A 27,776-nucleotide genomic window follows, 5' to 3' on the forward strand; every position below is an offset into this window, starting at 1 on the left:
AAAGTGGGAACTGAGTGTGGACGACAACATAGCATTTTCAGTCTTTTTGTTGTTTTTGTGCATTTTATTTTCTTTCTCATATTTTTTCCTTTTTGAGCTGATTTTTCTCATGCAGCATGATAATTGTATAAATATGTATACATATATTAGATTTAACATATTTTTAACATATTCAACATATATTGGATGACTTGCTGTCTAGAGGAGGGGATGGGGGAAAGGAGAGAAAAATTTGGAACACAAAGTTTTGCAAGGATCAATGTTGAAAAATTATCCATGTATGTTTTGAAAATAAAAAAGGTTTAATAAAAAAAAAAAAAGTCCCTTACTATCCTCACTTCAAATTACCTCTAAGGAAGCATTCACTTTCCTAGCTACTGGCACAGTGCCTTACACATAGTGTTTTATAATGCTCGTCTACCCTGAACTAAGTGTTTGCCCACAAGTCAGGCCCAGGGACTGATCCCCACAGAGGATCCAGGAGGGAAGTAGTTCAGAGATCAAGGGAGCTGACCAAAAAGTACGATTACCCTTTTGGTTTTGAAAGTGGGGTCTGTACCTACCATCTAGGGGAGGGGATGGGGGGAAGGAGGGGAAAATTTGGAACAGAAGGTTTTGTAAGGGTCAATGTTGAAAAAATTCTCCATGTATATGTTTTGTAAATAAAAAGATATAGTAAAAAATTTAAAAATAATAAAATTTTGCTGAATAGGAAAGAAGTGGGGTCTGCATGTCAAAACTTGTACCAAATGGATTTCAGGATGGAGGCAAAGAGGGTGACCCCAATTCCTGCTTCCACCAACATAGACACTTCATACTGAAAAACATCCTCATTAACTATATCAAATGGACCATCTACTTTCAGCTTAGAAAGAGTCAAAAGAAAATGGGTCAGAGGAAGTTCTCATCTTCATAAAGGTCTGAGGGCTCCCTTGTTTTCTGTATGTTTATTTGGATTAGAGGAGATGGCCTAGAATTTCAGATTCTACCGAGGAATTTTCCGAACTTGCTTGCCAGGCTACCATTATCTTTGCCCATGTCTTGGATCTCGGCTGCTTTCTAGATCACATGTGGGTACAGGGGATTTCTGTTGTTCAAATGCTCTTATGAGTCTCTGTCCAGTCCCCAGCTGCCTGAATGTAGATAGAAAAAAAATGTTCTTTGGGTGTTGAGGTGAAGGTGAAAGAGTTTCCCTCCAAGGGAGACACTGAGGAGTAACTGACAAAGCTATACTGTCCCACTTCCATATTGAAACCTCACTTGTTCATCTGAAGCTCCAGTACTTTAGAAGGGTGCTGAACCACCTATGAAAGTACATGAACACACACTGAATATATTTGTCCCACTATTCCCTCCCTGATTCTGTGTAGGACTAGAAGTACTGAGGTATATACTTAATGCCCAGGATTTCATTCTAGCTCCCTTCAAGGCTGCCACCTCTCAGGGCCAAAATGCAACACGGTTTCTTTAGGGAGGTGGAGAGCCAGGACAGTACACTCAGAGCCAAGCCCCCCTCCCTTATTCTTGGAGATCAGCACCTTCAGCCATAATCAGAGGTGCTGTTCAAAGACATAGCGGATGACTGGGGCTAGAGCCCACTTCCAGGACTATACGGAGACAGGGGCAGAAGGCAGATATGACATTAATTACCCAGGAGTCTGATGCTCCCACTAGGCACTCCAACATCTGAGCAGAGCCCTAGTTCTTCCATTGAAGGAGAGAGAAGGAAAGAAATACCAGCCATTTTACTCATTCAGCTGTCATTCAAAGCAGATAATTTCCTACAGGTTTAAAAGGCTGGCTAAGTAGCAAAACAGAACTAATGTATTTCAGACTGCTAATCTGGATAGTTAGCTAATACCAAAAAAACAACAAAAAAACCCAGTGGGAGTGAGATGGGAAGCAGGATAACATGACCTTGAAAACATCAGGAAGCATGCACATAATAACAATGACATCTCCTCCAGTACATCAGGGATCTCATTGACCTAAATGTTCTCTCTAACCCAAGCACACCTGCCCTTCCTGTGTGCCTCTTGTCTCTGTCCTTCCAGAAATATCCTGCAAGGGGGGGGGGAGGCAAGAACAACATGCTGAGCACCTTCCACTAGTTTTCTTGCCATTTCAAGGATCCCAATGGAACACACGAGCAGGCCCATAGTTCCTCATCACCTGCTGTGTGACATCCCCCTCCTTTTTCTGGCCTCTGAAAGTATTTATGTGATAGCATCATTTATGAAAGATCATATTCAGTGACAGAGCGAGCATTTGAACCCAGGTCCTCTGACTAGTAGTTGGTCACTCCAAGCTCAGTGTTCCATACCATCACCGTCAATCCTTCCCTTCTTGGGAAGCTGAGGGATTATCCCCCACCCCCAAACAGTTCTACCAAACACCTGACATTTTCTTGCCCTCCCCATGCAGTCTCATTGACCTTTTCTCTTGAAGAAGTCTCTAGAAGTGCCTCTACAAAGCACAGCTCAGATGGGCCATGTGGATTTCTTATCATGGATGGAACACAGGCATTGCTAAGCATTCACCGCCAGCATCCCACTTGCTGTTTCACTAGCTCCCTCCTTAGCCTGTAAGACTCTCAGGTGCTGACTATTTCAACACAGTTTTGTGGATGTCATTTATTTTTCTATCAGTCATTTCTAGATATCCTACACTTTATTCTCATACAACCCCAGTGAATCATAGGATCCGAGATCTTTAGCTGAAAGGGATTTGAGTTAGCCAATTCAGAGGAGGAAACTGAGGCTCAGAAAGGTTAAGGGCCCTTTTAACCAAAAAAAAAATAAGTTATATAACATTGACAGTAACTGACAGGGTAAGTCACATCCCATTGCACCCTCCCTCGTCCTTTTTCAAAAAAAGGAGAGAAAGTCATTTCTTCTTCTCTCCTCTAGAGCCAAGGTTGGACACGCCAATTATCATCAGGGATTGACCCTGAGGATTGCATCAGATGGTTTGTTTTAACACTTCAGAAAGACTGCACTTTCTCTTCTTACATGAAGTCAGGGAAGAGGGGTTCACACATTTTTACTACTCAAATAGAATATATCCCCCAACTCTTGAGTCAGGTAGATGATGGAAAACACAATAGAGAAGCATGCCAATCAGTGAAGCAGTCCTTTTTAGCGCTCACTGTGTGCCAGACATTGTGTTAAGTGCCAGGGATACAAAAAAAAAGGCAAAAGACAGACCCTGTCTTTGATTCAAAGGAGTTATAGATGAGATAAACTGGGGTAGTCTCAGAGGAAGGGCATTAAGATTAATTGCAAAAAAGATAACATTTTGCCTTTGGTTTCTTAGTAACACACACCCAAAAATTCCTTAAATTTAATTAATTAATTCCTTTTGCCTTTTTAGGTAAGGGCGGAGATATTGCTCTCTCGAGACACTTCTTTTGATTTTTGATTTTCTGTGTTTTTGATTCAAAGCGGTCATTCGTTTACAGGTCATTTGGGGGGGGCGGGGACTACCTTCTGCCTTTCATCCTTCTATCTTTAATCTTTATGAGCAAATAAAAATAAATCCCAGGACCTGAGACACCATTAGCTTTGTAGCACTATCTGATGTCATAGATTACTGCTCTAGTTCTATATAACTGTTGTACTATTGGAATCAACAGGATGAAATTTGGAAGCTCGCTTCCCATCCCACTCCTTGCCCTTGAGAACAAAGTACCTTTCAAGGGCTTTTGGGTCTCAACAGTTTCCTAATAGCCTTAGTTATTATTACCCCTACTGCAATTTCTCAGGTTGCCTGCTATAGTCCATCCTAGCATACGAACAATTGCAACTGGTGTGGACTTCCCAAAGAATGTTCTTGAACATAATGCCTAAAGAAAATCCCACCTTTCAGTTGTTTACTCTTCTGAGAAATTTGAATGGAATTCAGCTCCAGAAGAGATGTCATCCTCTCTACCTTCAGAGAGTAGTCTCAGAAGCTGTTGCTACTTTGAGTTGAAGATTCATATTTTCTACATCCTTGGGACCTTTCCTTGTGAGGATCTTCTAGATTGTCTCCCCTTTTAGAGAAGGGATCACATACCATACTTCTTGGAGCAACCCTTCTCCCCAGCCAAGACCTCCCAGTATTATATCTGTTCAAAATGCTCAGTAAGGGAAATGAATGTAAACTGTTTGCATTTTTGTTTTTCTTCCCAGGTTATGTTTACCTTCTGAATCCAACTCTTCCTGTGCAACAAGAGAACAGTGCAGTTCTGCACACATATATTGTATCTAGGATACACTGCGACATATTTAACATATATAGGACTGCTTGCCATCTGGGGGAGGGGGTGAAGGGAGGGAGGGGAAAAGTCGGAACAGAAGTGAGTGCAAGGGATAATGTTGTTAAAAAAAATTACCCAGGCATGGGCTCTGTCAATAAAAAGTTATAATAAAAATAAAAAAAAATTTAAAAATTAAAAAACAAAACAAAACAAAACACCAAGTACTCAGTAAATATCTGCCAAAACTGTGAATGCATTAGTGATTCAGGGAACCTGAGGACCCGAAGGTTCAATTCCTTTTTAAAGGTGAGGCAAATGAAACCAAAATAAGGGTAGTGATTTGTTCAGGTAGGAAAAAGCAAGGCTGGGGCTAGAATCCAGGGGTCTAGCCTCTTGAGTGAATGCTTCCCTTTTCCCAGACTGCAACTTTCTTCTTAAGTCAGCAGCAGCCCTTGATATGACCTTTGGAGGCTTGTCACCCGGCCAGACTCTCCACATGGAGCTTCTGTCCAGTTCCAAAGCATCCTGACTTCACCAGCAGGCAGCTGTTCTGCAGTGTGTTGCAGAAATTGCCAATAGCCAGTATGGAGACTCTGCTCTGAGCCACCCTTGTGATCTGGGTCAAATTGTTTAACCTCTTTGAGCCTCAGTTTCTTTTTCTATAAGACAAGAGACTTGGACTACATAGGAGTTGACATTTAGAAAACATTTTAAATTTCTCAAAGTATATTATGTTATTTGACCTCCACAAGCCAACCCTACTCAGGAAGGCAACATGGGTATTATTATTCTTGTAGATGAGAAAACCAAGTCTCAGAGGGCCTTTTAAACCCAAACTCATAGGGTCAGAGATCTAGAGCCAGAAAGGACTTTAGAGCCACCAAGACTAATCTCATTTAAAAAAAAAAAAAAGAAAACTAAGTTCCAGAGTAGTTAAGTGACATGTCCGTGATGAAATAAGTAGCAAGTGATGGAAATGGGATGCAAAGCCAGGCCTTCCTGGCTCCCAGCCAAGGGCTTTATCCACTGCCACCCCTTCCAACTCTGATGCTGAGGAAGTGGGGGGGGGGAGGTGGAGCCAAGATGGAGGAGAGGAGACATGTTTTTATCTGAGCTCTCCCTGATGTCCCTCAAATCAACACCAAATCATGCCTCTGAACTGGTTTTGGAATGACAGAACACACAAATATTTGGAGTGGAACAAATTTCCAGCAGAAGATACTTTAGAAGAACTTCAGAAAAGGTCTATTTCAATCTGGCCTGGAGAGAGGCAGCTGAGTGCAGGTGCAACACAGAGACCCACGGTGGTGTGGGTCCCCATGCTGGGGAATCTACCAGAGGAATCTACAGCTGTGTTGGCTACTTTTTTTCTGGTTGCAAGCCAGTAGAACAGCAAATTAGCTTCACAGCTAACATCCAACACAAATGGTGAGCCTCTGAACCCCAGAATAATGTAGAACATCTGGCCACGCCCATTCAGCATCAGAAGTTAATCAGCACTGACCCAGAGTTGCCACTGTCACCTGTAGAGGAAGCTTGGACACTCTCCCCGCTAAAGCAGACCTCAACTTTTTTTTTAAAAAATGAGCAAAAAACCAAAAAGCAGTCTGAGCATAGATAGCTTTTCATGAAGAAAGAGATTTCAAACCCTGAGGAGTAGATCATCTCCAAATGAAGCCCTAATATGATATGAATTGATCCCCATCTTACAGGGCTCTCTTGGAAAAATTCAAAAACGATCTTAAAAGAGAGTTAGAAGAAAAAATGGGGAAAGGAAATGAGAACTTTGCAAGAGGGTTTGGAAAAGGAAACACAGAAATTATCTGAAGAAAACTCCTTTAAAAATAGGCTTAGTGAAATGGAAAAAGCAAATAACTCCCTACAAAATAGATTTGACAAAATGGAAAAAGAAAACAACTCCGTGAAAAACAGAATTTATGAAATGGAAAAAATGATCTATTGATCAAAGCAACTCATTTAAAAATTCAATTGGCCAAATACAAAAGAAGCTAAAAAAAAAAAAAAAAAGGCCAGTGAAATAGATGATGAAGAGGTGGTGTGTGTACCAGAAGACCTCAAAGTAGCAGCAGCAGATAGACTCTGTGACCTCAGACAGACCCCTGAAGATCAGGGCTAAAGTGATGATCACTCCAGTATGGAATGGTTATGTGCTGGTGAACATCAAATGCTCTACAAATGCTCTCTCAAGAATCAGTCAAATAAAACAAAAAAAAATAAAAATAAATATTAGAAAATATAAAATACCTCATTGGAAAAACAACTGACCTGGAAAATAGATCTAGGAGAGACAAGCTAATTTGGACTTCCTGAAAACCATGATGAAAAAAAAACTTAGACATCATCTTTCGGGCAATCATCAAGGAAAACTTGCCCTGATGTACCAAAACCAGAGGGTAAAACAGCAATTTTGAAAGAATTTATTTATCACCTCATGAAAGAGACCCCAAATGAAAACTCCAAGGAACATTGTAGCTAAATTTCCAAATGATCGAATCAAGGAGAAAATACTGCAAGTAGCCAGAAAGAAACAATTCAAATATGGAAGAGTCACAATCAGCATTACCCAGGACCTAGAAGCTTCCACCTTAAAGGATCGAAGGGCCTGGAATCTGATGTTCCAAAAGGCAAAGAAACTTGGATTGCAGCCAAGCATCAACTATCCAGCAAAACTGAGCATTATCCAAGTGTGATGCCATACGCTGCCTAGAGATGTGTACGCTATGAGGGCTCACCCCATTTCTCATATGCCTGTGTCTACTTTCTGGGGCGGGGGTGGGGGGGGAATATTCTTTCCTGCTGTCTTCTGACCTCAGACAATTCCTGTGAGACACCAAAAGAGTAGTGGTTTGGACCAGAGGATGAGACTTAAGGCAAGGAGTGGGCAGGTGGGGAGGGGAGGCATCCAGGGACTTAATTCCACGAAGTACAAGGCCAGTGAAATAGATGATGAAGAGGTGGTGTGTGTACCAGAAGACCTCAAAGTAGCAGCAGCAGATAGACTCTGTGACCTCAGACAGACCCCTGAAGATCAGGGCTAAAGTGATGATCACTCCAGTATGGAATGGTTATGTGCTGGTGAACATCAAATGCTCTACTATGTACAGTCAGAAGAAACAAGAGACGGCCTGTCTCAATGGGTGTGTGAATACCCCTCACCACTCACTCCAGAAGCCTCAATGCTTGGCCATTGGAGCTACTTACCATGTTTGGGAAGAGAAAAGGGCTTAACCACAGGCTTCCCTTCTCATGGAGGCATAGAGTAGAGAGGGTGAAAGTCAGAGAGTCCTTATCAGTCTTGTAGCTCATGTTGAACCATTCAAAATTGAACAGGTGGGCAACAACGTGAATGACTAAATAGAAAAAGAAGAGACAAATAGAGCAGGAAAGTCTCTGGGAAACCATCATAGCCAAAGCCACTCTTTTCTGGGCACTGGGAAAAAGGTCCAGTATCAGCACAGTGCCGGAAACATAGGAGGTACTTAGTCGGTGTTTGTTAAATAATTGCTGATGGAGGTCATAGTATAAAGGAATTAGAGTTAGAAGAGGCCTTTTAGGGCATCAAATCCAGCCTTCCCATTTATCAAATGAAGAGACTGAGGTTCAGGGTGGTTAAAGGATTTGCCCATATCAGCCTTGCCCAAGAATAGCAACTGTGGCTGCATTCTAACATATGTAGTTTCCTAAAGAAATGCAGGCTCATTCTCCAATTGATAAATGGTCAAAGGATATGAAGAGTTTTCAGATGAAGACATTGAAAACATTTCTAGTCATATGAAAAGGTGCTCTAAATCACCACTGATCAGAGAAATGCAAATTAAGACAACTCTGAGATACCACTACACACCTCTCAGTTTGGCTAGGATGACAGGAAGAGATAATGATGAATGTTGGAGGGAATGAGGGAAAACTGGGACACTAACACATTGTTGGTGGAGTTGTGAATAGATCCAGCCATTCTGGAGAGCAATTTGAAACTATGCTCAAAAAGTTACCAAACTGCGTATCCCCTTTGATCCAGCAGTGCTACTACTGGGCTTATTTCCCAAAGAGATCTTAAAGGACGGATAGGGACCCACATGTGCAAAAATGTTTGTGGCAGCCTTTTTGGTGGTGGCAACTGAGTGGCTGCCCATCAGTTGGAGAATGGCTGAATAAATTATGATATATGAATGTGATGGAAAAGACCAGCAGCATGATTTCAGAGAGACTCATGTGAAGTGATGCTGAGTGAAGGGAGCAGAATCTAGAGATCATGATACATGGCAACAACAAGATTATACAATCATCAGTTCTGATGGACGTGGCTCTTTCCAACAGTGAGATGATCCAGGACAGTTCCAATGATCTTGGGATGAAGAGAGCCATCTTCACCCAGAAAGAGGACTGTGGGAACTGAATGTGGACCACAATACAGAATTTTCACTCTTTTTGTTGTTTGTTTGCATTTTGTCTTCTTTCTCATTTTTTTCCTTTTTAATCGGATTTTTCTTGTGCAGCAATATTATTGTATAAATACAAATATATATATATATATATATTATATTTAACATCTATTGGATTACTTGCCATCTAAGGAGAGGAAAATTTGGAACACAAGGTTTTATAAGGGTCAATGTTGAAAAATTATCCAAATATATGTTTTGTAAGTAAAAAGCTTTAATAAAAAAATGCAGGCTCTTCTTGGCCAACCCTTGGTCTCCTGGAGCTCCAGTGTGGGTCAGTGCAGTTAGAAGGCCTGGCTTTCAATCTCATTCTCCAAACTCGAGCTCTAAACACAAATTCAGTGTTCTAGCCAGTATCCTGAGCTACTGAGTATATATTATGAAACTGGATGTTATCACAGAGAGATTCTAGTGGCTTTTCTCAGTGCAAAATTTTCTAATATCAAGAGGGGAATTCAGTGACTCTTAAATATATTTCCATATAATATAACTTGGGACTGTCTTATTGATAGAAAATATGAATTGTAGATTTGTATTGGCTATGTGCTACAGGCTCCTGGCCTGGCTGCTTACTGTGACCAAGTCACTCCCCCTTGCTGGACCTCAGTTTACTCACTGTTAAAGTGAAAAAGCTGGACTACATGGCCTACTTTCTTTCTGTCTGCTTGAGTTACCTGTGTGCAGGCAAATTATATAGGATTCCAGCTTGTGGAAGGTGAGATTATGATCCAATTGCTTCTTCAACATGCACCTGCAGCACTGGGGACAGTGGTTGGGGGACCAAAATGTCAGCCTCTTGAGGCTCCATAGGACCACCTACACCCCAAGATAGAGACTACCTCTAAAATCCCTCTCCCTGAACTCCCCCCAGGAGCATGAGACCTTGCTCAAAGGGCTCGGCAAAGAGCTGGGAGTCCATTGCTCAATAAAGATGAGGAGCCAGCTCTGAGCTGAGGTTTGGGCCAGAAAAGATTCGTGGCTCACCGAGCAGTTGCCCCTTAGGAATGAGAGTACATTCAGGTACATGGGGAACAGGCCCAACAAACTGTTAAAGTTCAGAGCAAGCAGAGGCCTGGGCCTATGCTAGTGAAGACTGGGAAGGAAGGGCAGAAGAAGGAGAAGGAGGAAGAGAAAGAAGGAAAAAGGACAAGGAGAATGAGGAAGAAAGAAGAAGAAAAATTATTCTTTCTGGATCCTGGCCTGGGTAGATACTATCAATAAGCAGGACTTTACATCTCGATGAGGAGACATGTTCTAATGGATGAACGAAGTGAAAAAACACATCTATTTATTAAGCACTCTGTGCCAAGCATTGTAAACACCAGGGATTTTTCTGGATATCATTTGGAGTAAGAATCAATGCAGTCATTGAAGGACAGTAACCCAACAGTCAGAGGCAAGTTCCAGATTGCTGCCTATAAGAGGAATCCTTAAAAGCCTGCAAGAAAACCAAAATATAATCTGGAGGAGCCTAGGTATGTGACCGAGCATCTGCTACATATCTTGAATAAAATACTAGAGCTACAATCTGCTTTACTCCAATTTCTTTGATATGGATATCAATGAAGGAGATGGTGCTACTAAATTCAAAGGCAAGGAAACCTAAGGGAGGCAGGGGCAGGTCCTGAATCCCTCCTTCAAGCTGTTTCCACCTGGAAACTTTTAGGGAACCTCTTCTACCAGCTACTAGGTGTAATCAATGCTTCCATTCCCCTGGAGCCAGCTATAGGGGGTAGGCTGGGGCAATGAACACACACAAACCTAGATGAACAAGGGCCACCTAATGCAGATACCTTACCATCTGCCCCATCCAGCTCAACCTACCCATTTCCCGTGACCTCTTCCTCCACTCCACCTCAGCTACACACAGGGTGGCCATACTCTTGATCTTGCCATTATCCACAAATCTTTCACTTCTACGTTCAGGAATTCTGAAATTCCCTTATTGGATCACAATGTTTTCTCTTGCCAGCTTTTTCTCTGGCTTCCAACCCCTATCCTCACCATGGCCTGGAGCTGTTCCAGCCCTCAGTTCTTTCTTGGACCATCATCCCTGCAATGACTTCACCATCCTCCCTTCTCTACCTTGACCCTTTGCTGAATCAGTTCAACCCTATATTTAAATCCCTAGTCCCTTTTCTTACTGCTTATCACTCCAACCTTGGATTACTCCCACTACCCACCATCTTCACTCCTATTTGTGTGAAGCCCAATGGCATTTTAGAAAAGCACAAAATCCTGCTGATGGGTTCCATGAAAAATTTCGGTTCCATTCTTTCAAGTGGACCCTCACAGCAGCAAGACAATACTTTGACACCTCCCTAATTAACTCTCATTCCCCTCAAGAGCTAGATTTCCTTACCTTTGAACTGAATAGAACCATTCCATTTATTGGGATCAGTACCAAAGAAATTAGAGTCGAGTGGATCATAGAGCCTGTAATCCAAACTTTTTTATGCCATCCTCAAGCCTTCTAAAGCACTTCTCCACCCTTCTTTCCAAGCTGAGGACTTTTCCTCATACTTTCTGGAAAAAATCGGAGCCATTCACTGAGACCTTCTTTTGTTCCCCATCACTTCATCTCACATCAATCACATGTCTTCCCTGATAATTTCCTCCTTCATTCCTGTCTCACATGAAGAGGTGGCCCTTCTCTTTGCCAAGCCAAATCCCTCTATATACTCACTTGACTCTGTTCCACCTATCTTCTCCAGCAGATTGCCCCTTCTATCATCTTCTTCCTCTCTATCTCTCTCTTTCTCCTTCTGTCTCTGTCTTTCTCTGTCTCTCCTTTAATTCCTTCCTCTCCAGTGGCTTTCTCTGCTACCTACAAATGTGCTGATGTTTCCCCTATCTTGTCCTCCTATATTTCTCCTGCCCTTCTCAGCTGAATTCAGAAAGCCATCTATATCCAAGATCTCCATTTCCTTTCTTTTTTTTTTTTCCATTTCCTTTCTTCCCACTCTCTTTGAAACCCTTTACAATCTGGCTTCTGACCCCCTCGTTCAACAGAAACATCTTTTTCCAAAGTTATAATCTCTTTTTTTATTTGTACATTCGTTTCTAAATTCTCTCCCTCTCTTCAACTCCTCCACTCTCCATTGAGAAGGCAAGAAATACAATACCCATTATACACATGAAACCAGGGAAAACATTTTCAGATTGGCCATGTTGTGAAAAAAAATGCAAGAAAAATAGTGAGAAAATAATATGCTTCCATCTGCACTCAGGGTTCATCAGTTCTCTCTCTGGAGGTGGGACAGCTTTTTTCATCATGAATTCTTTGGAATTGTTGTGGATCTCAATGATCTCTTTTCTTTTCATTTTTAATAGCTTTTTATTTTACCAAATACCAAGATAGTTTTCAACATTCACCTTTGCAAAACCTTGTGTTCCAATTTCTTTCCCTCCCTCCGCCCCCTCCCATAGACAGCCAGCAATACAATATAGGTTCAACATGAGCAATTCTTCTAAATGCATTTCCATATTCGTCACGCTGCACAAGAAAAATCAGATCAAAAGGTGAAAGGAAAAAAACGAGGAAAAAAACCCAAGCAAACAACAACAACAAAATAAGATAAAAATACCACACTTTGATCCATATGCAGTCAGTCTCCATAGTTCTCTCTCTGGATGTGGATGGCTCTCTCCATCACAAGTCTATTGGAAGTGGGGCAGCTACATGGAATAGTGGATACAGCACCAGCCCTAAAAACAGGAGGACCTCAATTCAAATCCCAGCCTCAGATACTTAATGCTTTCTAGCTGTGTGACCTTCGGCAAGTCACTTAACCCCACTTGCCACACCAAAAAGAAATTAATATTTTATTCAAATATATAAAGATAGCCTTTCTATATACCACGAGTCTATTGGAATTGCCTTGAATCGTCTCTTAATGGCCAAATTCGATGACCTTTTCTCAGCCGTTAGCCTTTAAGAGCTCTCTGTGACTTTTGATACTGTGGTTCATCTTCTTCTGATGGATAGGCTCTTCTCTCTAGGTTTTCATGACACCAATCTCTCCTGGTTCTTTCACCTGTCTGCTCATGCCTCAGTTTCCTTTGCTAGCTCTTCATCCAGATCATTCCTACTATCCCACTCCCCACTCCAGAGCTCCCATCCTCTCAGCCAAAGCTCAGTCCTGGGTCTTTTCCTCTTCTCTCTAGAGTAAAGATAGTCTAGCCAAGGGTGTGAAACTGAAATAGGAAAGGGGCTGTAGTTAAGGATACCTAAATTGATTTAGACAACTATATATTACCATTATCTATGTTCTACTGTATTTTTGTTTTGCTAAATATTTTTACTTTTTAATCTGGTTTCACCTACAGAGTTTTGTAAACTGCACCCTTCTGTTCTAGACTATCTCAATTGGTGATCTAATCAGCTCCCAAGAGTTCCATTACAATGTCTATGCAGATGACTTCTAGATCTACAAATCCAGCTCTAATCTCTGTCCTGGAGCAAGTGCAGTAGATAAGAGGAGTGGGGAAGACCTGAGTTAAAATCCCATTCTTACTAGCTGTGTGACTCAGGGCAAGTCATTTTGAACGAGGTTGGGGTCCCTTTAAGAAACTGTATTTCCTATTGATCTGTGATCCCTTTCAGATTCCCAGCCCCTCCCGGCAGAGGCATATTCTCCCCAGACAAGTTGTCTTTCCATTCAATTACAAATCCTGGTCAAAAAGCATCCCTTTGGATTCCAATAGGAGATCCCGGCTGTCCCATCCCCCCACCCCCACCCCGCTGGGTCTGAGTCAACTTGGGCTGTTCCAGCCCGACTCTGACTTGCTTGGGCTGCCCCAGCCCCCACTGGTTCTGATCTGCTCGGACTGTCCTAGCCCCCACTAAGAAACTCAATATAAAAGAGCCAAACTAAAACCCTCTCTTTGCAGAGGTTCCAAACATGCCAGCTACGCTATGCTTGCTATGCCAAGGAGCCTCTGTCTTTTGGAATATTCTTTTCCAGTGTCACCCTCTCTTTACCCTCACCTATTTCCCTAACCAGACTTTATGCCTCTCTGACAGGATTTCTAACCTTCCCTATAATAAACTTCTTTTATCAATCTAGGTTTTCAGGTCTGTGAATTCCTTTACAGAGAACCTCTGCGCCACCAGAAGGGAGTCCCCAAAACTCCCTATCCTTGCGCAGAATCTCAAGGGGTTGCAGGGGAGCCAAACCTCTTCATTTGGTTCCCTGAACCTCACCAGCCACTGAACCAGCCACTAGGCCTTATCATTTAACTCCCTGATACCAGAAACCCTAATCTCATTTTGGTTCCCTAATCTAGACCTTATCGATTTCATCCTGTTTGTCTCAGTGTCCTCTTTTGTAAAAATGAGCTGGAGAAGGTAATGGCAAACCGTTCCAGTTATCATCGCCAAGAAAACCCCAAATGAGATCTTGAAGAGTCAGACATGACTGAAAACCATTGGAACCACACTCTCTCCCTTAGTTATTATACTCCCACCTCACCAAGTGCCTCTTGGACATCTTGAACTGGGTGTCTTGTAGACTTCTCCTATTCAGCATGTCTGAAATAGGATTTATTCATTATATTTGCTCTGAAAAGCTTTTCTCTTCTGAATTTCCCTGTTGCTGCCAAGGGAATCACCATCCTTCCAGTTACCCGGGCTCACAATCTAGGTGACATCCTGGACTGCGCACTCTCTCTAGCCTCCTATATCCAATCTATTGCCAAGGTCTATGTTAATATAGTACAGCTGTTGTCAGGAACATGAACTCTACCTAAAAGAGTCCATCCTGGCAACTTTATCACATACTCAGAGGGAGGCCAAATTCCTGAGACAGTTTGATTTCAGAATGATTAAGGCTCACTCAACTCAAAAGATCTTGCAGATAAGGGATCCTTCCTCCCCCAAGCAGGCATACTGGAGATATTCTCACCTTACAAATAACCTTTGTGACCAAAAGCACCTTCATTATCTTGGATTAGCATATCCCGCTTCCTGGTATCCCATCATGCAGTTGCGGACAGACATAATGTGCACCTTTACATTTAGCCTGCTGCTAAATCATTTTGACCAGGCCATTTTGTCCTTTCTGTGATAATAAAAGGTTCCTTGTGGCTAAGATAATACCTTTGTGAGTTTTTCACTGCTGTTCTTCAAGAACCTGGTGCTTCATGAGAGGGAGTGGGTCAGACCCTGGGCCTAAATTTCAGGAAATCATGGGATCCCTATTCCCAGATGGCTGTAGGGCAGAAAAGATCAGACTCTAGGTCAAAACTTCAGGAAGTCATGTGATCCCTATTCCCAGAGGGCTATAGGGTAGAAAAGGTCAGACCCTAGGGCTAAGCTTCAGGAAGTCACGTGACCCACAGTAAGTAGACAGCATTGCTGACCGTTGGTCAAGGGTTACTTCCTTTTCAGTCCATCCAATCAACCCAAGTCTTTTGCTATTTAACTAATTCACTATTTCCAGCCCACCAGGCCAGATAGAACGCTGGGAAATGAGACTTGAGAAGCTATGTGTCTGTTCAGGTGTGCTTGGATCTTTCCTTGCAAGGACTGAATAAATGCTTCCTATTTGTATCTGAAGATGCCTCTGAGTAGTCACTCTGGGCAAGGGGGTCTAGCACCATCCCCCACATGGCTACGATAACACCTTTGTGACTTTTTCACATTTCAAATTCCTCTCCCAGAACCTGGTGCTTCATCCTTTCTACTTTCACAACTTTCAGAACAATCCTTTTCTCTGACACAACCTGGAGCCTAATTCAGGTCCTTATCATCTCTCGTCCAGGCTATTGCAATAGATTTCTAATCAGTTTCCTGGTCTCAAATTTCTCCCCACCTCAGTACATTCGCCACTCGGCTATCAAGATATTTCTTCAAAAGTGTAGATATGGCCATATTACATATCCTACCCTGTTCAATGAGTTTCAGTGACTCACTGTTATCTCCTGTCCTTGGTTCGGAATTGAAAAGCCTTCATAAAAACTTAGCTCCTCTGAACGACAATCCAAAGGACTCATGATGAAAAATGTCAGCCGCCTCCAGAGAGGGAACTGATGGACTATGAAGTCGTGCAGATTGAAGAGGATTTTTCTTTCTTTCTTTATTTTTCCTTGCTGGGTAATGTGGAAATGCTTTCCATGACTTCATACATATAACTGGTATAACACTTCTTGCCTTCTCAATGTGTTGGGGAGAGATTGGTGGGAGAGAGACAATTTGGAAGTAAAAATCTAAAAACTATCAAAAAATAAGTAAAAGTCTTCCTAACCAGCCCCCTTCCTACCTTTTCAGTCTTATAATATCTTATTCTTCTCCGCAGACCATATGGCCTAGTGTCATGAGACTACATTTTCTCAAATAAGACACTTCATCTCTTAATACCATAGCATCTTTGCACAAACTATCCTAAGGCCTCAAATGTCTTGCCTCCTCACCTCTGCCTCCCAGTCTTCCTGACCCCCTGCAAAACTCAGGTCAGATCTCACTTTCTGCAGGAGGCCATTCCTAGTTCCCTCCATCCCCCAGCTGCTAGAACCTTCCTATTTGAGATTACCTTTGGTCCTCCATGTATATCTTATATGTAGCTAGTTATTTGACTGTTGTTTCTCCATTAAAATATGAGCTCCTCAAAGGCAGGACTTTGGGTTTTTTTGCCTTTTTCTGTATCCCTTGAAATGAACACAGTGCCAGAACACAGTAAGTTCTTAGTAAATGTTGGTGCATTGACTGAAAGAGTGACAATAGAGGCACAGTGATGATCAAACATGTTATCAGAGGACCAGATGACCTGAGTGTAGAGAAGTTCATCTGTAGGTGGAAGAATTTTTCAGCCACAGGAATGGAGGATGGTGCTTAGCACAATGTCTGGCATACAGTAGGCACTTAATAAATGCTTGCTGACTGACTGACTGGGAGAAAGAATTTCAGACCGAGTCAAAAGATCTGGATTCAAATCCTGGCATTTATTTCCTATAGGAGCCTAGGCAAGTATCTTCCTCTCTCTGGGTCTTACTTCATCTGCAGAGAGAGAGAGACAGACAGACAGACAGACAGAGAGACAGAAAGAGAGAAAGACAGACAGACAGAGAGAGAGTGAGTGAGTGTGTGTGTGTGTGTGTGTGTGTGTGTGTAAATAATTGCTAAGGTCCCTTCTAGGCCAAAATATATGATATATTCCAAGGCAGAGAGAGGCTGCACATAGGATACTTCATCAACATTTACTGAGTGACTGACAGACAAAATGATAGATTCTTGAAATATGGAAATAGTTTTGATGAATCGTAGCAGGCGCTGGAGAAAGACTAAGGTGGGATTAACCCTGCCCTAAAAATGCTTCCGTTCCACACAGGTCCGATGGGATGGGATGGTACCACTCAGACACAGTTCTGCCACTATTGAAGGAGGGGGAACACAGAGTTGGTAGAGACAATGAACCCAGCACTGGGGAGGGACCTGGCCTTTCGGTGAGGTGTGGGCCACAGCCTCTAGGCCATCTCCAACCTTTCCATTTACCCCAATGATTTCCCTGGTGTTGTAGTACTTATCTGATTTCTCAGGAAAGCGTACCCAAACAGGAAAGCATTTAGGCCCAGCCAAACAGCTCGGAGAAGGCAGAAAGAACAAAGAAACAAAGCACGGGCTGCTGGAAATGAAATGGGAAGCCAGGGCTTAAAAGGAGAAGAATATATCCGCCACTCCAGTGCTTTATATGTACCTGCCTTCATTCACAAAGAGTAAAATTGTGCCAGCATCTCATTTGCTGAGGTCTTTAGGGAGAGGCTTGGAGACAGGCAGCCTTGGGTGCAAATCCTATCTTTGCCATCCTTCCCTTCTATGTAAGCTTGGACAAGTCTCAACGTTCCCCAGATTCAGTTACCTCATCTGTAAAAATGGGGATAATATGCTCCAAACACCAAGCTCCTAGGATTATTGTGGAGCTCAGAAAGCATGGCAAGGAGTTCCGAAACAAAAGATGTCGAGATGTTTAAAAGGGGGGCTTGAAAAAATCTGCAGTTTAGGATGATACATGATGAACTCTTTGTGATCAGTCACTGGAATAAATAGTCGGATTTCTACAGAGACAAAGACTCCTCCACCTGAAGACTAAAGTATTGCTGATGGAGCCGCCCACTACATTCTGATGCACGTTCTCCTCTGCCTGGCTTGTATGTGTATTTTTTTAAACAAGCTTATCATTGCTCCAGACTTTGTACTGTGGGACTTATTGTCTCAGGCTACAGTGGGCTCCCAGGGCTTCCTGATCTGCTCATACCTGCAAAGGCAGCTATGTATTACCTGCTTCCCTGGGGACCACTGGGTCTGCAACTTGCTGGGATAGTTGTAGGCCTGTCTTGCTTGCCTCACCCCCTAGCTTATTCCCTGGATCTGGGGCAGTGCCAGGGACGGCTGGCTCAAATCTCTGGGCAATATAAGAATAATCCCAGAAGTCTTCAGCCTAGGAATATCTAAGAGTTTGTCCAGAAGACCCAGGCAGCTAGCCAGTCATGATACTAACTCTAGCCTCAGAAAGACCTGACTTCAAATGAAATCTCAAGTATCTACTAACAGCTTTGTGGCCCTTGGCAAGATATCTAACCTCTGTATGTCTCAGTTTCCTCATCTGGAAAATGGGAGTAATAACACTGCTAATCTGGTTGGATGGTTGTGCAGATCAAATGAGATATTTGTAAAGTGCTCGGTATAGTGCAGGGGAAGTACGTTGTAAAGGGTCTGTTTCCTTCCTTCTTCCAGACTTAGCCTCCCCCCTCCAACAGATTCATGCCTCATCCCCCAGAGTAGAGTTGCATTTGTCCAGCTCTCTGGTCCAATCAACCTCTCCTATGTCGATCTCTGGAAGAAGAAAAGTGTGGAGGGCACTCTCTGCTGACTCCCAGGACCCTAATTCCTCCTCAGCCCCATGTCTCCTTCTCCCCCCCCCCCAACTCCCCTCATCCTGGACTAAGAACCGAAAAAGGAGAGGAGATGGAGGGGGACTGCTAGTGAGGGCCTCTCCCCTCAAAAAAAAGGGCACCAATGAGACCTTTTAAAAATACACAGATAAGTCAGTTAGTTGTCGCAATGATAAATGGTCTTATTCTTTTCAAGTTGTCTTGGCAATGATGTAATTATATAAATTGCTCTCCCTGCTCTGCACCTCCTGACAGAGAGGTGAAGGACTGAAGCTACAGAACGAGCCACATACATGGGGGATTTGTTTTGCTTGACTATGCAGATTTGTTACAAGGATTAAGTTATTCTTTTTCTTTTTTTTAGGGAAGGAAAAACCAATTTTTATGAGTCAAAACCTGAAAAATTCAACCTTAAAAATATGCACAAAAGAGATCAGAAGGAAGTTCAGACAAACAAAGGGACAGCTTTGAAAGTACCATGTTCAATTTACCACATACTTAGATAAAACATCAAGCTGGATTCCCATTTTCATAGACTCTGCTTTTTTTCTATCTTTCTTTGCATATGGGGATATTTGTTTGTGGATATTTGTCAACATCCTTATGATAAAAAAGTGCCATGCTATTATCAGTATTCTCATTAGATAGCCGGGTGCCACAGTGGATAGAACTGGGGTCTGGAAGCCCTGGGCTCAGACACTTCCTAGATGTGTGACCCTGGGCAAATCACTTAACCCCATTTGCCTCAGTTTTCTCATCTGTAAAATGAGCTGGAGAAGGAAAGGGCAAACCACTCCAGTGTCTTTGACAAGAAAACTCCAAATGGGGTCATGAAGAGTCAGACACAAGTGAAATGAATGAACAAATTATTATTATTACCCAAAGAAAAGGCAAGGTTCCCTCAGCCTCAGCTATAAGATGATGTGGGGGTCAGAGAGCTAAGGTTGGCCCTTCCATGGTTTACTGGCTAAGGCCTAGTTTTCCAACCCTACTTCAGATTAAGAGACTTGGGCAGCAGTGGAAACTACACCAGGGTGATCATCAATACCAGACCTACCTTCTGGTAGAGATTTTTATTATGAAAGCTAGGTTGGTATCCTGGATGGAGAGTTAGTCTCAGAAAGATCCAGGAAGCCCCTGGGTTCAAGGCTTGTCAATAAAATCTTGGTTGTGTGTCTGTGGACAAGGAAACCTCTTATTCTCTTAGTACTCCAAGCCATTTTCCAAGACTCTAAATTATATAGAGAAAGAATAGCTGTGTATTGGGAAAGAGAGTTTCCTCATCTGGGAGGTTCCTAAGCCAATGAAATCACAGGTTTTCAATCCCTCTCCCTATCTTTTTTCTTTTTAGGAATTTACCATACACCACAATGTAAGCCAGGCACTCAAGAAGAGTGGACTTTGTAGACGTCCCCAAGTAAATCAGTCACGTGCTCCAGGACTCTGTCTCTAGTCAAGAAGGAAGAAAGGAAGAGAGGGAGACTGAAGAGTCACCCTTGACTTTTACAGAGATGAAAGGGATGAGACTGCCAAGGGAGTCCCATTTTTGCCCGGAGGATATGGCTGCACATTGACAGGGATTGGAGTGATTTGAATAAAAACTATGCAGTTGAAGAACAGTAAACTAAGAAGAGGCAGAAAATGTCAGAGCTGGAGTGACCCTCAGTCTAATCACCTCATTTCACAGATGGCAAGAGTGAGGGGATAAATGAGGGGTAACAAAGGGGAAGTGATTGATCTAAGATCACATGGGCAACTAGTGCGGGAATTGGAACAGGGCTCATGACTCCTAGATCAGAGCTTTCTTTAGCCTGAAAAAAGAAATACTTTTTGATTGATGCCTTTTGTTTTCACATCACGGGCATTTCGGGAATTCTCTCCCTCTCCCCCGCCTCATCTCCCACCCTGAGAATCAAACCCTCCCTTTTAACCAAAAAAAAGACCAAAAAAACAAAAACAAAAAAAAAACCCAAAAAACAACAACAACAAAAAAAAACTGAAAACACTCAAGTGAGAGCACAGTGAGCTCATCTGAGCATGTGGGCCAGATTGGGCTCTAGGAGCCCCCCCTGCCTAAGGCTGAGAGGAAGAAGGCATATTTCATTGTCTGGTCTGCGGCACCATTATTGTGCTTTCAATTACTCAGAGTTTGGCTTGCTGGCAGCCAGTTTTTTCCCTGAAATTGCAATGGGCTGCCTTTGGTTCTGCTCATTTCATCTGCAGCAATTCATCCAGCTCTATTAAGGGCCCTTTCCATGCTAGGCACACATAGGGACAAAGGCCAGAAGTCTAAATTCAGAGAACTCCAATAAAAAGAGAATCACACTGTTCATGCAGGCAAGGACAGCACATAGAACCTTCTGTTCCCCAAATTCTCAGCTTTTCAATAGAGAGTGCCCTCCCTGCAGAAGCAGTCCTGTGGGACTCTGAGGAAAAGTGAGAAGCCAGGCAGGCTCCATAAGGAGTGCTGAAGTTGAAGGAAAAGCCCTTAGAAATCTGGGAAAGGAGACAAGTTTTGGCAGCTAAGAAAAGAGGATGAGAAGGAGGAATGAGAAGTGAAGTGCTGCTCTGGGAGCTCCACTTTCTGGCCTATCATTGACTGCTTGTGTGACTATAGATTAGCTGCTTACTTTATGCCACAGGTTCCCCATCCCCTGACGATACTGAAAATGTCCTATAGGTATATGATTTAGACATAAAACGGGATATCATAAGGAAGTTAGGGCAGAATGCAAGTTTACCTGTCAGATTTATGGATAAGGATAGAATTTATAGCTAAATAAAAGATAGAAAGTATTGTGGGATATAAAATGGATGATTTTGATTATGTTAACTTTTTAAAATGTGATTCAATTTTTAAAAGCCCAAAATTAATGCACTCAAAATTAGAAAGGAAGTAGGAAATTGGGGGAAAATGTATAGCAAGTTTCTCTGATAAAAAGCCTTATTTCTCAAATATAGAGAGAACTGAGTAAAATGTATAAGAAGATGAGCCATTCCCCAACTGATAAATGATCAAAGTTTTTAGAAGTTTTTAGAAGAAGAAATCAAAGGTATATATAGTCATATGGACAAAATACTCTACAGCACTACTGATTAGAGAAACACAAATTAAAACAATTCTGAGGTATTACCTCATACCTATCAGACTGGCTAATGCGACAGAAAAAGAAAATGACAAATGGTGGACAGGACAAATGGGGAAAAACTGGGACACTAATGCACTATTGGTGGAACTGGAAATTGATCCAAATTATTGATTCAAAAGCAATTTGGAATTGTGCCTGAAGGGTTGGAAAACTGTGTACGGCCTTTAACCTAGAAATACCACTATTAGATCTGGACCCTAAACAAATCAAAAGAAAAAGGAAAAGGACCTCTAGGTACAAAAATATTTATAGCAGCCCTTTTCTGGGGGCAAAGAATTGGAAATTGAGGGAATGTCCATAGACTGAAGAATGGCTGAACAAGTTGTGTTATGTGATTATAACAGAATACTATTGTGCTATAAGAAATAATGACCAGGATACTCTCAGAAAAACCTAAGAGGGTTTACATGAATTTATGCAAAGTGAAGTAAACAGAATCAGAACATTGTACACAGTAATAGCAATATTGTGCCATCATCAGCTGTGAAAAATTTAAGTCTCTTCTCAGTGATACAGTGACCTAAAATTTCCAAAAAACTCATGATAAAAAAAATGCTATCTACCTTCAGAGAAAGAACTGGTGGAGTCAATGCAGATTGAAACATACTATTTTTCCATTTTTAAAATGATTTTTATGGGGTCTTTTTGGATCTGTATTTTCTTTTGCAACATAGCTACTGTCATTGCACATGTTTAATCTATATCAAATTGCTTGCTTTTTCAAGGGATGGGATGAGGGAGGGATGAACAATTTAGAACTCAAAATTTAAAAAAAATGTTAAAAATTTTTGCTTCCATGTAATTGAGAAAAAAAGAAAGAACAAAAATGTCTGTTTTTTTTTTCTTATGAGACATTGATGAGCAAAGGGAGGATAGGATTAAGAGCAGAGATTCTTTTGAAGATTGTTAAGAAGAAGGGGGGGATGATATGAGAGGAGATAGGTCTGAAACCCAGTATTTAGAATTTGGCTACACTGATACTTCTCTGCTACTTGGCTCTGTCCCTCTGGCCACCCCAAGATTTGGCCATATTAATGCACATTTTCTTCACAAAGAATACCAGGAAAGTCCAAGAATCAGCCACATATCTTTCCTCCCACAAGGAATTATCAAATACAAGTGCTTGGGTCCTTCTACTCTGTTAGCCTTCCTAATGAAATGATAGCTGTGCCACTTAACAGAATCACAGCTGAGAACCAGTGGTTAACCTCCCGCCCATCCCCACTGACTATGGGCAGTCTACAGTTTCTCTCTGGGCAGAGGGACAAGGGAGGCCACTTGGTTTCTGTGAAGGGCCTTCAGGATCTAGTATCTATCTAGAGTACTGACTGACTGCTCCTGGGACCTGGATTTTAAAATGCAAATCTTCCTAACAATCTTCTAGGAATGAATGAGTGAATCATATATGAATCACATGCATGAATGAATGAATGTTCCTCCTTGGAACACCACTCATCAGCTCAGGTGGAATAGCCAGCTGTCTTTACAAGAACCACAAGGTTTTTTTCTGAAACCTTGAAGAAATAAATTTTCTCCCACCCTTGAAGAAATAAATTTTCAATGGGTTATCAGACTGACCCAGTATGAGGTATCCAGAGAGTGCTTCTATTTTTTTTTTAATGGATAGGAGATGTTCTTTCAGGAAAAGCAAATATTTGCAAAAATTATTTTAAAAAAACTTTTAAAAGAAAAGGAACTACTTGCACAAAAATGTTTGTGGCAGCAAGAAACTAGAAACTGAGTAGGTGTCCATCAGCTGGAGAGGTTGAACAAATTATGGTATATGAATGTGATGGAATATTATTGTTCTATAAAAAACCATCAGCAGATCCCAAAGAGATTTTAAAGAAGGGAAAGAGACCTGTATGTGCAAGAATATGTGTGGCAGGCCTCTTTGTAATGGCCAGAAACTGGAAACGGAGTGGATGCCCAAACAATTGGAGAATGGCTGAATAAATTGTGGTATATGAATATTATGGAATATTATTGTTCTGTAAGAAATGACCAGCAGGATGATTTCAGAAAGGCCTGGAGAGACTTACAAGAACAGATGCTGAGTGAAATGAGCAGGACCAGGAGATCACTGTACTTCAACAACAATACTATATGATGATCAATTCTGATGGACGGGACCCTCTTCAACAATGAGATGAGCCAAATCAGTTCCAATAGAGCAGTAATGAACTGAACCAGCTACACCGAGGGAAAGAACTCTGGGAGATGACTAGGAAACACTACATAGAATCCCAAATCCCTCTATTTTTGTCTGCCTGCATTTTTGATTTCCTTCACAGGCTAATTGTACACTATTTCAAAGTCTGACTCTTTTTGTACAGCAAAATAACAGTTTGGACATGTATACATGTATTATATTTAGCTTATACTTTTAACAAATTTAACGTATATTGGTCAACCTGCCATCTGAGGGAGGGGGTGGAGAGAAGGAGGGGAAAAGTTGGAACAAATGGTTTTGCAATTGTCATTGCTGAAAAATTACCCAGGCATATATCTTGCAAATAAAAAGCTATAATTAAAAAAAAAAATTTTAAAAGAGTTCAAAAAACTAGAAGGGAAAAAAAAGAAACAATCAGCAGGATGATTTCAGAGAGGCCTGGAGAGACTTACAGGAACTGATGCTGAGTGAAATGAGCAGGACCAGGAGATCATTATGTACTTCAACAACAATACTATATGATGATCAATTCTGATGGACGTGGCTCTCTTCAACAATGAGATGAGCCAAATCAGTTCCAATAGAGCAGTAATGAACTGAACCAGCTACATACACCCAGGGAAAGAACTCTGGAAGATGACTAGGAACCACTACATAGAATCCCCAATCCCTCTATTTTTGTCCACCTGCATTTTTGATTTCCTTCACAGGCTAATTGTATACTATTTCAAAGTCCGATTCTTTTTGTACAGCAAAATAACAGTTTGGACATGTATACATGTATTATATTTAGCTTATACTTTTAACAAATTTAACATATATTGGTCAACCTGCCATCTGAGGGAGGGGGTGGGTGGAAGGAGGAAAAAAGTTGGAAAAAAAGATTTTGCAATTGTCATTGCTGAAAAATTAACCATGCATATATCTTGTGAATAAAAAGCTATAATTAAAAAATTAAAAAAATTTTAAAAAGAGTTAAAAAAACTAGAAGGGAAAAAAAAAAGAAACAATCAGCAGGATGATTTCAGAGAGGTCTGGAGAGACTTACAGGAACTGATGCTGAGTGAAATGAGCAGGACCAGGAGATCATTATGTACTTCAACAACAATACTATATGATGATCAATCCTGATGGACGTGGCCCTCTTCAACAATGAGATGAGCCAAATCAGTTCCAATAGAGCAGTAATGAAGTGAACCAGCTACACCCAGTGAAAGAACTCTGAGAGATGACTATGAACCACTACATAGAATCCCCAATCCCTCTATTTTTGTCTGCCTGCATTTTTGATTTCCTTCACAAACTAATTGTACACTATTTCAAAATCCGATTCTTTTTGTACAGCAAAATAACAGTTTGGACATGTATACAATCACTATATTTAGCTTATATTTTTAACAAATTTAACATATATTGGTCAACTTGCCATCTGAGGGAGGGGGTCAGGGGAAGGAGGGGAAAAGTTGGAACAAAAGGTTTTGCAATTGTCATTGCTGAAAAATTACCCATGCATATATATCTTGTAAATAAAAAGCTATAATTAAAAAAAAAATTAAGAGTTCAAAAAACTAGAAGGGAAAAAAAAGAAACAATCAGCAGGATGATTTCAGAGAGGCCTGGAGAGACTTAAAGGAACTGATGCTGAGTGAAATGAGCAGGACCAGGAGATCATTATGTACTTCAACAACAATACTATAGGATGATCAATCCTGATGGACGTGGCCCTCTTCAACAATGAGATGAGACAAATCAGTTCCAATAGAGCAGTAATGAAATGAACTAGCTACATTCAGGGAAAGAACTCTGGGAGATGACTATGAACCACTACATAGAATCCCCAATCCCTCTATTTTTGTCTGCCTGCATTTTTGATTTCCTTCACAGACTAATTGTACACTATTTCAAAGTCTGATTCTTTTTGTACAGCAAAATAACAGTTTGGACATGTATACATGTATTATATTTAGCTTATGCTTTTAACATATTTAACATATATTGGTCAACCTGCCATCTGAGGGAGGGGGTGGAGAGAAGGAGGGGAAAAGTTGGAACAAAAGGTTTTGCAATTGTCATTGCTGAAAAATTACACATGCATATATCTTGTAAATAAAAAGCTATAATTAAAAAAAAAATTAAAGGGCTCAAAAAACTAGAAGGGAAAAAAAAAGAAACAATCAGCAGGATGATTTCAGAGAGGCCTGGAGAGACTTAAAGGAACTGATGCTGAGTGAAATGAGCAGGACCAGGAGATCATTATATACTTTAACAACAATACTATATGATGATCAATTCTGATGGACGTGGCCCTCTTCAACAATGAGATGAGCCAAAAATCAGTTCTAATAGAGCAGTAATGAAATGAACTAGCTACACTCAGGGAAAGAACTCTGGGAGATGACTATGAACCACTACATAGAATCCCCAATCCCTCTATTTTTGTCCACCTGCATTTTTGATTTCCTTCACAGGCTAATTGTATACTATTTCAAAGTCTGATTCTTTTTGTATACCAAAATAACAGTTTGGACATGTATACATGTATTATATTTAGCTTATACTTTTAACAAATTTAACGTATATTGGTCAACCTGCCATCTGAGGGAGGGGGTGGAGAGAAGGAGGGGAAAAGTTGGAACAAATGGTTTTGCAATTGTCATTGCTGAAAAATTACCCAGGCATATATCTTGTAAATAAAAAGCTATAATTAAAAAATAAAAAAAATTTTTTAAAAGAGTTCAAAAAACTAGAAGGGAAAAAAAAGAAACAATCAGCAGGATGATTTCAGAGAGGCCTGGAGAGACTTACAGGAACTGATGCTGAGTGAAATGAGCAGGACCAGGAGATCATTATGTACTTCAACAACAATACTATATGATGATCAATCCTGATGGACGTGGCCCTCTTCAACAATGAGATGAGCCAAATCAGTTCCAATAGAGCAGTAATGAAATGAACCAGCTACATACACCCAGGGAAAGAACTCTGGGAGATGACTAGGAACCACTACATAGAATCCCCAATCCCTCTATTTTTGTCTGCCTGCATTTTTGATTTCCTTCACAGACTAATTGTACACTATTTCAAAATCCGATTCTTTTTGTACAGCAAAATAACAGTTTGGACATGTATACAATCACTATATTTAGCTTATATTTTTAACAAATTTAACATATATTGGTCAACTTGCCATCTGAGGGAGGGGGTAGAGAGAAGGAGGGGAAAAGTTGGAACAAAAGGTTTTGCAATTGTCATTGCTGAAAAATTACCCATGCATATATATCTTGTAAATAAAAAGCTATAATTAAAAAATAAAATAAAATTTTTAAAGAGTTCAAACAACTAGAAGGGAAAAAAAAGAAACAATCAGTAGGATGATTTCAGAGAGGCCTGGAGAGACTTACAGGAGCTGATGCTGAGTGAAATGAGCAGGGCCAGTAGATCATTATATACTTTAACAACAATACTATATGATGATCAATTCTGATGGACGTGGCCCTCTTCAACAATGAGATGAGCCAAAAATCAGTTCCAATAGAGCAGTAATGAAATGAACTAGCTACACTCAGGGAAAGAACTCTGGGAGATGACTATGAACCACTACATAGAATCCCCAATCCCTCTATTTTTGTCTGCCTGCATTTTTGATTTCCTTAACAGACTAATTGTATACTATTTCAAAGTCTGATTCTTTTTGTACAGCAAAATAACAGTTTGGACATGTATACAATTACTATGTTTAGCTTATACTTTTAACAAATTTAACCTATATTGGTCAACTTGCCATCTGAGGGAGGGGGTCGGGGGAAGGAGGGGAAAAGTTGGAACAAAAGGTTTGGCAATTGTCATTGCTGAAAAATTACCTA

General features: G+C 41.1%; 1 protein-coding gene across 1 annotated transcript in view; it reads right to left on the bottom strand.

Moving 5' to 3' along the window:
* The window catches only part of NOX1 (NADPH oxidase 1), a 53,834-nt gene that overhangs the window by 9,319 nt on the left and 16,739 nt on the right, over positions 1–27,776 (bottom strand). The window contains 12 exon segments of the mRNA XM_051969177.1: positions 34–53; positions 724–858; positions 1,057–1,112; positions 1,114–1,306; positions 1,526–1,607; positions 7,463–7,611; positions 9,378–9,462; positions 9,688–9,769; positions 9,771–9,796; positions 17,195–17,238; positions 17,241–17,324; positions 17,978–18,101. Of these exon segments, the coding sequence (XP_051825137.1) occupies positions 34–53; positions 724–858; positions 1,057–1,112; positions 1,114–1,306; positions 1,526–1,607; positions 7,463–7,611; positions 9,378–9,462; positions 9,688–9,769; positions 9,771–9,796; positions 17,195–17,238; positions 17,241–17,324; positions 17,978–18,101 (1,080 nt within the window).

The sequence above is a fragment of the Antechinus flavipes genome, chromosome X (assembly GCF_016432865.1).
Source record: "Antechinus flavipes isolate AdamAnt ecotype Samford, QLD, Australia chromosome X, AdamAnt_v2, whole genome shotgun sequence".
Classification (NCBI taxonomy): domain Eukaryota; kingdom Metazoa; phylum Chordata; class Mammalia; order Dasyuromorphia; family Dasyuridae; genus Antechinus; species Antechinus flavipes.